Raw genomic sequence first — 12,143 nt, 5'->3', positions numbered from 1 at the left:
GTGGCAGGCTCAGATGTCTGATGAGAGGCTGACCACACTTCTGGGAAACAGGTGGAGTCAGGACCTTTGGGAGCCATGTGTCCCATCCATCTCCCCAATCCAGGGATGGTGCCAGGCTTTGCATCCCTGGCCTGTATGTTGGCCTGAGGTGGACAGTTCCCTAGTGCTATCTTTGGCTTGCTATGGTTGTGAGTAAAATGGCTCTGGGGACCAATCAAGGGGGAAACTGAGCAGAAAGAAGTCTACAGATTAGAGTGCATGCTATGCCACACTGAGAAAGAGGCCCAGAAAATGGGGTTTGACTTCCCTTTCTCTCCTGTCTCCCTAGGGTGTAACTCTAGAGGAAACCAAACAACCCCCCCCCCCTGCAAAAAAAAAAGGACCATATCATTGATAAGGTGGAGGTAGGAGCTAGAATTCTAGCATGTCTACAACTGAGCAGGACTTTGAACTTCATCCAATCCTCCTGCCCAATCTGGACATAAGAAGGCCTACCCTGTGCATTCTAACCTGCCTTGTCACCTTCTCTGTAAGACCTGGCACCTGTTACTTCATCTGTTGACTTATGGAAAGGTTTTGTTGAATCAATCACCTAAACTAACCTGTCCCTTTCTATCTGGGGACACTGGGTGGAAAATATTCAGGAAGAAAAACTTGTACTTTTATGGAACATGTGCAGACATCGTTTTCTTGTTATTCTCCCAACAGTACAGTATAAAAACCATTTTCATATACCTTGTCTTGGGTATTGTAAGTAATCTAAAGATGATTTAAAGTCTTTGGGGGCTGGAAATGGTGGTCCATGCCTGTAATCCTAGCACTCGGGAGAAGGAAGGAGGAATGTGAGTTCAAGACCTTGTCTCAAACAAACAAAAAACAAAACAAAACAAAAAAACAAGGATATTGTTTGTGCCTCCCAGAAGCATCCAAGGGGACTGAGGGAGAACTGTCCTGTTGGGCAGTAATAGAGCAATTCTGGTAAGACTGAAATTTCTGATACTGTCCTTGCCTCCCCCTGCAGGTGATGATGATGTTCATCTGATGATGATGTTCATCCTTTACTTTTACCTGTGTATAAGTATGTTTGGTGCTTCCCAGCCATATAAGTAGCTTAGCTATGTCCCTTGTGCTTTTTTTCCTTAGTCTTCCTGTGCTGCGGCACTCTCCATGGCAGGGTGGGGCAGGTGGCCCCACTCTTGTATGGTGGTGTTCTTGTAGAAAACCAGCTCAGTGTCTTTTGGTGGCTGTTGAGGTGGTTCTGGCTGTTGGTTAATAGGAGTCTTGAATATTGCCTTGAACTTGAGTGGGCCCCATTGTGCCCTGTGAATTGGTCCCAGAGTAGACTCCTGGTGGTTGGACTGCTGGGTTTTGGGTGATTGTAAAGACCAAAGGGAGATGTTTCCAAGCATAAACCAGAGGAGGGCACTGCACAAGGACAGGAGTTGCCACTTCGTGCTCCCTAATTTTGTACCAGATGCCATCTGGACATTCTTTCTGCATCTCATGTGCCCTCTTTGACATCTAAGTCCCCATTTCATAGCCCAGGAAAAATGAGGCCAGTGTAGTTGCTGTCTCTCAACTCCTGAGTGTGGCAGAGGCCCCAAGCCAGGTCCATGCGGTGCTGGTGAATGGAGAGGCCAGGTCCTACCTCCTCAGAGGGGACAAGAGGCTTAGGAAGGCCTGGCAGGCTGGGGAGAGAGAGCCTGCCAGGCATTTCCTGGGGCAGCTCCAGGCAGGCTGCCTGGATCTAAGGGTTTCAAGGAGGGCTGCACTCAGCCTTCTCTTCCCACGAGCATCTCAGCACTCTGCTTTCCTGCAATGTGTATGTCCTGCTGGGTTCCGTGGGCACTGGGAATTGGCTTTGAAATCCTGTGGCACCACATCTGTGAACTCTTAGAGAACAGAAAGATTGACACAGTCCTGCTGGGGCAGTGGGAGGGGAAGTATGACGTCTCCAAGACAAAGGAAAATCCCCAGCCCACGCCAGCCTGCCCCCCACGGCCCTGCTTTGATGTGGTTTTCCCATCCTGGAAGCCTTATAAGGCACTGAGCCCTGCAAGTCTGGGCTTGATACTGATGCTGGCCGCAGGAGCTGGCCTCGCTTCCTGGGGCCCAGTGTGGGGCAGCACTGGGACCCGGGAGATAGGCCTGTCTAGGTCCTGTTTCCCAAGAGGGCACCGGGATACTCCCCTGGGCTAGATTCTGAGGACCCAGGAAGGGCTTCCATCAGAACTTGGAGCAGGGCTGAAGCTAACAGTCCTGGAGGCCGGCAGGGAAGAGGCCCGGGGACTTAGCCAGAGTGGTGGGGACAGAAGAATCGAAGGGTAGTCACTGTATACCAAGCTCCACTCACAGGCCTCTTATAGGGAGGGACCATCATGAAAGGTGAAGGCTCAGGCACTTGCTCTCTGTGGGATCTCAGGCAAGTGCCTTAACTGCTCTGTGCCTCAGGTTCTCATCTGTACAGTGGGTGTAATAACCACAATCCTTTGGTGTGGTGGGGATTAGCTCAAGGAGTAAGAGTGTGCTGAGCAGGCTGGGGCTCTGGAGGCTGGTGAGTCCCTCAGTGCGTCCCAGCTATTTCCTAGCAGCTGTTGCTAATAATGGTAGGGTAGGGGATAAACAGTCATCACCAATCTGCTCAACTCCACTGTAGTACCAGGAGGTCAGGTACAAGGCTGAGCTTCCTCACAGCTACCCTGGGATGTCACCTGTGTGGTCTGGCCCACATGGAGATGGGCAGAGCTTGGGAAGCAGAGCTTCTTCATACAGCTTTGCTTGAGATCTTCCTGGTTCCAGTTCTGGTGCCTCTACACTGGGCCCCTGTGGGGCTTGTGGCTGCTCAGGGGTCTGAGTGACTGCTCCCAGAAGCCCCTGTCTTCTTACAGAATGATGTAAAGGGCTAGTCCCAGGGCTTGCATGCAGCTCTCAGGACTGCACTGGAGGGCAGGACCATATCCCTACACTGGGGATGTCCTGAGGGCTCTTGAGGCCCATTGACAGAGGGGACCACAGAGCTGCTAAATGGGACTCCCCCCCCCTCTCTAAAGCATGTCTCCTGTCTGTGGCAAGTGCCAGGGCTCTTAGCCTTCTCAGCTGTTGTGCCTACAGGTGGTTAATTCTAGCTTGGTCTGGGAACCCAGCTCTATCCCCACCAGATGATGGTCCACAGCCAGCCTCCAGCCTCTTTGGGGCTTATCCTCATTTAAACCTAGGACTGTTGGAACCTTTCTCTGTGGTGCCAGGTACCAGGAATGTATGATAAATGCTATAAATGGTTGTCAGTGTTCTTTTCTGTCCGGTGGCCCTTGAGGATGAGGAATGCTTATCTGTTTATGATTTAAAATGGATTATTCTTTGAGAGGTGGAAGAGCAAAATTGTTGTACCAATCAGAGGTGTTAGTTTAATGCACGGAAAGCTTGGTAGGGCGCCTGGAATGCAGGGAGTGCACAGAGAGTGTCAGCTATCTCATTGTGGGGTGATTCATTTCTAGACCCATTTTACAGGTGAGTAGAGTGAGGTAAAAGAGCAAGAGAGGACCTAGAGACCAGGATGTGATCCTGGGTTGGCTGATCTGGATTTTAGTGACCCCACTATGAGGACTGTGGCACTATCCAATGTGGACCCTAGAAAATATGTCATAGTGAACAAGCTGGCTTTCTGTCATGGTGGAGCACCAGGACAACCTGCCTTAGTGGGCCAACACACCAGTGAGTGCTTGCAGCTACAGGGAAGGTACCAGTTAGTGATAAGAGGGTGCACCCAGAACTTGCCAGAACTCTGCTTCAGCCCTTCCTAGAGCACTGGCCTTCATGGTGGGTGTGAAGCAGGTGCCAATGTAATGCCCTCACCACTCCTTCATTAGAGAGACGTTTGGATTCTTTAAATTCCATCAAATAGGGCCTTAAAAGGCCGTCAGTGCTGACTGTTTGGTCTGTTGTTGTCCCTGGAGGGAAGAGGCAGAGTGTGTTTACACACATGCATGTGTGTGCATCTGTGTGTGTGTCTGTCTGTCTGTCTGTTTCTGCTCCCCAGCCTGACAGCCAGGCTTTAATTGGCTGATGGGGTAACCCAGCCATCTGAGGATACCACCTGTGTGCATCTCTTTCCTGTCACTGCCTCCCAGCTCCCCTGTCGACTGTGGCGCTGTTAACACAACAGCCAGTTTACAAGCCTGGGAAATGTTCTGCCATTATAATAATTGGCAGAGAAGGAGAGTGTCCAGCATAGCCTGGTTTTGAAGTAAATGGGGCACCAGGAGCCTGGAAGGCCACATTTTAACCACCATTGGGAAAGAGGGCAGTGCCCCAGAGTGATTTGAAAGAAGAATCTGAACAGAACAGACCCATCGTCATGCACAGAACTCAGGCTGTTTATGTTTAAAACAAGAAACCAGAGAGCAGGAAGCCGACCCCCAGCTGCGGGTGTCTCCAGACACTTCTGGCCTTGCTTCAAGCATTTAAGGTGCAGAGACTTTGTTGTTTTTCTCACCAAGGAGCGGATATTTCTCCTTTTTCTTTTTGTTCTTCTCACAAAGAGAATTTGGTGACAGCTGCTGCGTTTGGGCTTCTTATTGCTTGTCCTTTCTGGGTTTGAGAGGGACTATTAGTACATCATTGTAGGCATTAAGAGAGAGGGAAGGTGGTATAATCCCCCAAATCTTATCTGAACCCCCAAAGAGGAGTATTTTCCAAAGTGGATTGCTTGGATCATGAATCACATGTGATACTTTTGAGAAGCAAAATCCTGTGGTCTAAGTAGAGTTGGAGAATGAAATATACACCAGCACAGGGAGACTCAGTGTTGTTAACTACAGTAATGGCTCTGCTAAGTCCTGAACTAAGGGGTCTTATTTAGCTTTGTCTAAAATAATTTTCTTTGATCCCCAAACTCTGTGAGAGAAAAACCAATAAGCATTGAAGCTCCTTTTGACAAGCTTTGGTCTAGTTTCTTGCATATTTGCAGACATTCTTCTTAGATGTTTTGGATAGATGGTGCACATCACAGCTATTTCTCTGTCTGTGGACCAATGAAACCTCCTTCACCCTGAGTGCAGGGACCATGCAGACTGGGTGTGGGTGCAAAGTCACACATCTAGCTTACTGGAGGGAACAAGCAAGATGTATGCAAGAGGTAGGCCAGTGACTGGAAGGCTAGGTACAGATGAGACATGCGTAAGTGGGGGCCAGGAGGGGCCACAGCTTGTGGGTCCTGATCACCTGCTATAGGCAGTGAGGTGATGTTGCAGATAGAAAGGACCTGCCATGGAGTCCTACAGGGCCTGGAGGCCCAGAGGAAACATGCTGGGCATGGTGCTCTGAAGTTGGCTTGGCTGGTGGGTAAGGGGCACTTTCTGATCTTGCCTGGGGCTTCCATGGGGAAGGGGGATTGCCCTCTATGAGATGTGGAGTTCTCGGCAGCTTTTCTGGTGCTGTGGAATACAGCCATGGTGGTACTAGGCCATCCCAGCCTCCTGATCCTGTCAGGATCTCATCTCCCCCTTTGTGCCCAGAAAGATGGACTCACTTCCCTAATGTCCCCTCTTGTCTTCCCCAGGAGCTAACGGGTGACGTTTTCCGAGAAGTGCTCAGTGAGGAAGAAGAGGAGGACTTCCGGCTAGAAGGTACTTGTGATCCATGCCCCACCCCCCACCCCAACAGCAAGGTGGGGAAAGGGTCTTGTCAACTATGTGATCTATGGGGCCCAGAAGGCTGCAGGCCAGGATGCTGTGACTCACCCTGGGGTGGGCTGGTGAGGAGGAAGAGAGAAGTTATCCTGTCCTAGCAAGAGCTGGGACCAGCCAGCAGAGCCTGGATTGAGAGGGTCACATTTGAGCCTGGTACCCTTTAACTGGGTGGGCTTACAGGCTCTCTCAACCCAGCTTCCCCCACTGGGAACATCATATTGATAAGCTCATTGCGGGTCACCCACAGCATTGGTGAGCATGTGGGCTGAGTGCTGTGTATGATAGCTGTTCAGCTTCCCCTGCTGAATAAATGCACATGCACATAGAGTACACAAGGATGCACAAACACACATGCAAAACCTAGTCATCCTGCTCGCTCTCTTGTCCATTGCTCTGGCCCTGTCTCTGAGGGACTGTCAAGAGCTGAAGACACGTGAGGGGGCCAGTTCCTAGTATGCTGACTTGACTTGGGGCAGGCCAGCCTTCCCAGTCTTGCACTCCTCACTCAGGCAGCAGAGGAGATCATTCCATCCTTCTAGTCAGGGTCTGAGAAGAGACTTGCCAAACTGGGGAACTTGAGAGAAGGACCTCAGGCTGGAGAGCTGGGGGCTGGGGCACAAAGGTCCTTGCGAAACCCTGGGATTTAGGCTCTGGGGATCCTGAGGGCTCTGAGGGGAGAGTAAAATAGTGGAGGGAGCCTAGACCACCAGGGGATGGAGGCCTCATCCGGCCTGGTTGCTGTTGCAAAGGAGGCTCTCTGGCCTCCATTATTTTGGGCCTCCATGTATTTGAACAAGCTCTCCTGTTGACCCATTTGCACACCGCTCTTGGAGATGAGCTGTTGGAGATTTTTGCTCAGCTTCCCAGGAATGGAGGCAGGGGACACATGGGTGTATGTCAAGCTTTGTTTGGGTCTGAGCAGGCCCCAGGTCAAGGGCAGGAGTGTGGGGACGGAAAGCTTTGCTTAGCCTGTAGGGTTCCGTCACCCTCACCTCATGGAGAGGTGGTTAGACCTGTGCCTCATCCAACGTGTTCATCCACCCAGCCTGAACACAACTTGAATCCTTCCATCCATCCTCTGGTTGTGACTACCTCTTGTCCTGCATCCGTTCACCCATCAGCCTCATCGGTCCGCACAGGTCCCCATCTTTCACCTCCTGCCCTTCACTTTTTTTGATCAGCATCATCTGCTGGATCACCCTGGTTACCCCCACTTGTCATCCATCCATTGTTCTTTCTTTCATTCACTTACTGAATCCTGGTGAGAGCTGAAACCTGTGTGTTGTCTGTGTGTGTGCCAGTACTAAGGCTTGAACTTAGGGTCTGGGCACTGTCCCTTAGCTTTCTCACTCAAGGCTGGTACTCTACCACTTGAGCTACAGTTCCACTTGTGGATTTTTGGTGGTTAACTAGAGATAAGAGACTCACAGACTTTCTTGCCCAGACTGGCTTTGAACTGTAATCATCAGATCTTATTCTCCCAAGTAGCTACAGTTACAGGTGTGAGCCACTGGTGCCCATCTCTAGGGACTTTCTAACTCTTAGGCAAAGACTAAAGTCATGGGATTAAGGGAGAAGTCCTCATCTGTGCACAGGTGTGAGAGGAGCCATGTACCTGGCTGTGTCACAGGACAGTGGTGACTTGGAGCTGGGCATGTAGGTACTCAGAGACTTGGGCACTGTATGGGGAGGACCAGCCATCCTGGAGATGGTAAAGGGGTACTGGAGACAAGCTCCTATCAGGGACCAATTGGGAGGTTGGTGGGCCTTCACTGAGGCCCCCAGCTTCGTGTGGTGTCCCAGGGGACCCAACATGTGCCTGTTCTGTGGACAGAGGGCTCTCGAGAGGAAGAAACATTGCTCCTCTTGGTCAGGAGAGGGAAATAAAATTGGAAAGATCAGGTGGAAAAGGCTGCAGTACTCTTTGTCATGAATGAACTTTTGCAAGAAGATTAATGTGTTCCTTGTGAAGTTAACAGCTAATCACAGCTGTTAATTTCAGTAAATGAAAGAGCAGTTGCTTTGATTTGTCCAGGTGGGCACCTGGGCCTGTCCATGCACTTGATCCCCGAGACCCCCTGGAGGGACTCTTGGTGCCATAGCCTGAGGCTGCCCATTCCAGGATAGGGATGTAGCTGTGGATGGCAGGCTGGTGGGGGCAGGTGCCACGAGTCCTGGCCACACAGCTGTCCACCTGCCTGGCCCTGGGCCAGCATGCATCTATGCTCCCAGCCGAGGACAAACAAGCAGGGTCCTGAATGTTTTCTTTGTCTTCGCGTTGGCCAAGTTCACTGCCTCTTGGCAGGCTGGGGGGCTGTTTAAGGGAGAGAAAAGGCCATCTGAGGCGTGAAGATAAAAAGAAGTCTTTTAGCCATCCCAGGAGAGGATGGCTTTAGCTCCTGTGTTGTTCTGTGAAGCCAGCCCTAATCCTGCGTCTTAGCTGCCTTAACTGGCCAGCTGGGAGCGGCTCGGGGATTAAGAGGGCTTGGTGCCGGGCTGGCCCAGCTTCTTTTGAACTTGGGAAAGAACAAAGTAAACATCAAAAGTTCCAAGCAGGAGCCACAGGGTGGGCGTGGCCGGCTGGAGAGGTGAGGGACCCTCGCTCTGCTGACCCAGCAGAGCTCAGAGACAGGGTGTATGTGTGGAGGGGGTGCTGCTCATCTCCAGAGCCTCCCCAGCACACCACAGTCCAGATGGCAGCCTTCGTGGCTTGTGCCCCGAGATGGAACTCAGTGCCAGGCTTGCTTGGCAGACCCTTGTCACACCGTGTGGCCTTAAAAGTGGCTGAGTCAGACGATGCCCTGCTCTCAGGATCTTCCAGGTTCAATGTGGAAGAGAAAGTGGGTGAACTGTGCCCCTCTTGCTGTGTATATGCAGCTACCTTGCCCATCTGGTGCTGCCCTGCCCGCCCTGGGGCTCACCTACCTCCCCATCCAGGCTCTGCTCACACCAGTGCCCACCTATCTACATCGTCCATAGCCCCTTCACAGAGCCCGCTCAGCCCGCTGCTCCTCCCTGGCTTAGGGGCTTGCAGGGCCACCGAAGTCCTGTGGCCTCCACTTCACCCTCTGCCTGTCTCCTCTCGCTCAGTCTGTGAGTGGCCCTAGCCACCAGGGGAGTGGAAGTCCAGAACTGCCGGCTGTGCCAAGCAGGGCATGAGTGCTGGGACTGAGAAATTTCCCTGCATCATTTGCTCAAGTGGAGGCACCTTCTCACTTTATTCTAATGCCCATCAACCCCTCCTAGCCTGGCTTTATTCCTGCCTGCTATGTGTCTTCAAACAAGTCACTTGACTTCTCTGTGCTTTGGTTTTCTTATGGGGTTGGTGGAGCATGTCTCCTTCGGGCTTCTTATGATGATAGTGAGGTAGCTTGCATGAACCTTGAGAACAGGGATCAAGGGTTGGCACGAATCCAGCCTTTTCTTGCATTCAGTTGGGGTTGATGTGTTTCTATCATCCACCCAGTCCACTTCAAAGGAGGCCAGTGCCCAAAGTTGCTCTAATCCTGTTAGAGCAACTTCTCAGACGCCCAGCACTTAGCACACAGCCTACCATGTGGCAAGTACTCAGTAAACACTCACTAGTGAGTGTGTGTCAACACTTGGAAGTCACTGAAGTTAGGTGACCCCCCCCCCAGGCTACTGGGCAGGTCCTGAGTACATACTGTGGGGGCCCCAGTTGTTTACCTGACCTCCTGAGGGTGTGTGTGTGTGTGTGTGTGTGTGTGTGTGCGTGCGTGTGTGTGCATGCACATGCGCGTGCATGCTGATACTGGAGCTTGAACTCAGTGTAGGCAGGCACCGTCTCTTAGGTGTTTTGCTGAAAGCTGGTGCTCTACCACTTGAGCCACAGCTCTACTTGCAACTTTTTAGTGGTTAACTAGAGATAAAAGTCTCATGGACTCTGCCCAGGCTGGCTTTGAACCACAGTCCTCAGATCTCAGCCTTTTGAATAGCTGGGATCACAGGCGTTTGCTATTGGTGCTCCACTCTGAGTGTGAGATGCTTTGATCTTTGACAGAGCTGGAGAACTCTTTAGAAGCTGTTAGTCCCTTCTGTTGTAGTTGAAAAATTGAAGCCCAGAGAGGAGAAGTGACCTGGCCAACATCACACAGCAGACAGAACAGAATGGAGGTCACCGGCTCCTCACTTAGTATTTTCTCAGCACTGCTACTGCTTAGGGCTCTTCTGGGCCCTGGGTTCACACCACAAACAGCAGGCCCCGCTGTGGGCCATGGAGGAGGGCAGGCTGGGGCTACTCGACCAGCAAACGAGCCCACAGGCTTCGGGTGCGCGGAGAAGAGGATGTGGCTGCCAGGAAGAAGCCAGCCATGGGGACTGTTGGAAGGGGCACACCCCAAGACGAAGGGAGCTTTGTGCTTAGAGCAGAGGCCAGGATGTCCGGAGGAGACAATTGGGGAGTTGGGTGGGGTGGCCATGCCCTCTTGGGGGCGGGGGAGGGGGGTTGAGATGCTGACTGAGCATCCAGGTGGATGGGCCTGGTGGCTATGGCTGCCTGGAAACAGGTGGAGGCTGAAGCTCATAGCAGCTCCAGGGAGTGAGTCAGGACCGGACACTTGTGTGTGCTGTCCCCATGAGGCCCCAGGCAGCTCCACGGAGCCTCCAGTGGGAGGAGGACTTCTGGGAAGTGGCATGAACCCCTGAGGATAGATGGGAAGGTGAGCTCTTCCCACTTGGAGGCTGGCTGATTGTGGGGGTCAGCGGGCCACACCCTCCCTCCCCCCATCCTCCACAGCTGAGTTTCCGCAGCGACAGGGAGAACAAGAGGACTTTGTTACCTCCGTGGTTTCTCTCCGTCTGTTCTTCATAAAAGCTCAGCTTGAAGAGTGGAAATTCTGACTTGTGTCAGATACCAAGGAGGTTTTAATAGTTTCAAGTAGCTCGGGGTTAGATTGTAAAAGTTGAGTTCCATGGTGTGTTGTAACTCAGGTGGGGGGCAGAGGGGAAGCGAAGCGGGGTTGCAGAGAGAAAGGGATGGGAAGGACAGGAGAAGGGATGGAGCAGGGGGAAGGAAGCGAGGCTCTTCTCCGTCCCTGCCTTTCCTAGGTCCCTCACCCTAGACCCCCAGAGCTGAGTGGCTGAAGCCTCTTGCACACATGTGCAAATATATATCATACACAAATGTGAATTCATGCATGCACATGGAACATACATGCAAGCGCACATGTGAACATGCACCTGTACATGTGACCACACACATGCATGTGCATGTACACTCAGGCTCCAGAGCTCTCACTCCCCTGACTGCCTCCCCATCCTCCCTCTGTCTCCCTCTGCCCTGCTGTCAGCCTGTCACTCTGCAGGGCCAGCTGGCGGCTCCCTGGACACCTGGGAGGGCCTTTCCAGTGGGGATCAGTGGGGATCCCCTGTGGAGGAGCAGGCTGGTGCCTCCCTCTACCCCCAGCTCCAAGCTCTCCTGCGAGTGTGAATGTGTCACTCCTGGTTCAGACCATGGTTCTGCTGCTGCTTTGTTTTGTTGGTGGTGAGGGTAGTGATGAGCTCCCTGCAGTGTGCCAAGCACTGTGTTGTGGGCATTGGCCCCAGTGGGGAGAGGCGGTTGTCATGATGTAGCCCAGACTCCCTCTTTGCAGTGTGAGGCCCTGCCTCTCAGGGAAAGGAACCTGGGCTGTGCATCCTGATGGGAGCAGGAACTGAGAGGCGGGTAGGAGCACTCCTGCAGAGAGAATGGCTGGGACACAGGCCAGGGGCCATATGGGGAGGCTGCCCCCTACCTACCAGGTGGGAGTAGAGACACACTGCAGCTAGAACCTCACTCTCCAGAAACAGGCAACCTGGAGAGTTCTCAGCAGGAAAACGACTGATTGACTTGGCTTTTTTCTTTTTTTGAGACAGAGTCTCACAGTGTAGCCCAGGTTGGCCTTGAACTCCTAATCTTTCTGGTTCCACTTCCCAAGTGATAAGACGACAGGTATATATCATCATACCCAGATTTCAGTTTTTCATTTTCTTCTTCCAGAACTGTGAATAAATCCATGGCTTTACACTTGCTAGACAAGAACTTTCCTGCTTGAACTATGCCCCTCATCCTTTTGCTTTTTTTGTTTGTTTTTGGCAGCTGAGATTATAGGCATGCACTACCACACCTGGGTTTCAGTTTTGAATTTTTAAGCTTTGTTTCTGCTGTTGTCAAATGCCAACAGCAACAACCTTGCATGGTGCTTATAAGAGGACTTAATGTAGTCACATGTGCAGCAGCTGCAGGCTGGCTTCCAGTATATGTGACTGTGGTACCAACAGTTAGTGTCTCTCTCTAGCCCCGCCCCCAGGAGGGCCTGATGAGAGAAACCATTTGCCTGGAATGCACACATGATACCCTTCTCTTTTTACTGGCAGCAGACTTACTCACCTAATTATGTTGGGCAGAAGCTAATATTAAAATTCATCTACATTCTTCTGACAGCTGCTGCTGGACTG

At 51.9% G+C, this 12,143-nt stretch overlaps 1 protein-coding gene across 2 annotated transcripts in view; it reads left to right on the top strand.

Moving 5' to 3' along the window:
- The window catches only part of Nkd1 (NKD inhibitor of WNT signaling pathway 1), a 71,582-nt gene that overhangs the window by 43,628 nt on the left and 15,811 nt on the right, over positions 1-12,143 (top strand). For both annotated transcript variants that reach the window (XM_048355637.1, XM_048355638.1), the window contains one exon: positions 5,558-5,624. In XM_048355637.1, the coding sequence (XP_048211594.1) occupies positions 5,558-5,624 (67 nt within the window). The remainder of the gene's footprint in view (positions 1-5,557; positions 5,625-12,143) is intronic.

The sequence above is a fragment of the Perognathus longimembris genome, chromosome 10, assembly GCF_023159225.1.
Source record: "Perognathus longimembris pacificus isolate PPM17 chromosome 10, ASM2315922v1, whole genome shotgun sequence".
Classification (NCBI taxonomy): domain Eukaryota; kingdom Metazoa; phylum Chordata; class Mammalia; order Rodentia; family Heteromyidae; genus Perognathus; species Perognathus longimembris.
The sequence above is the reverse complement of the archived record's forward strand: the minus strand, read 5'-3'. Positions and strand labels throughout refer to the sequence as shown.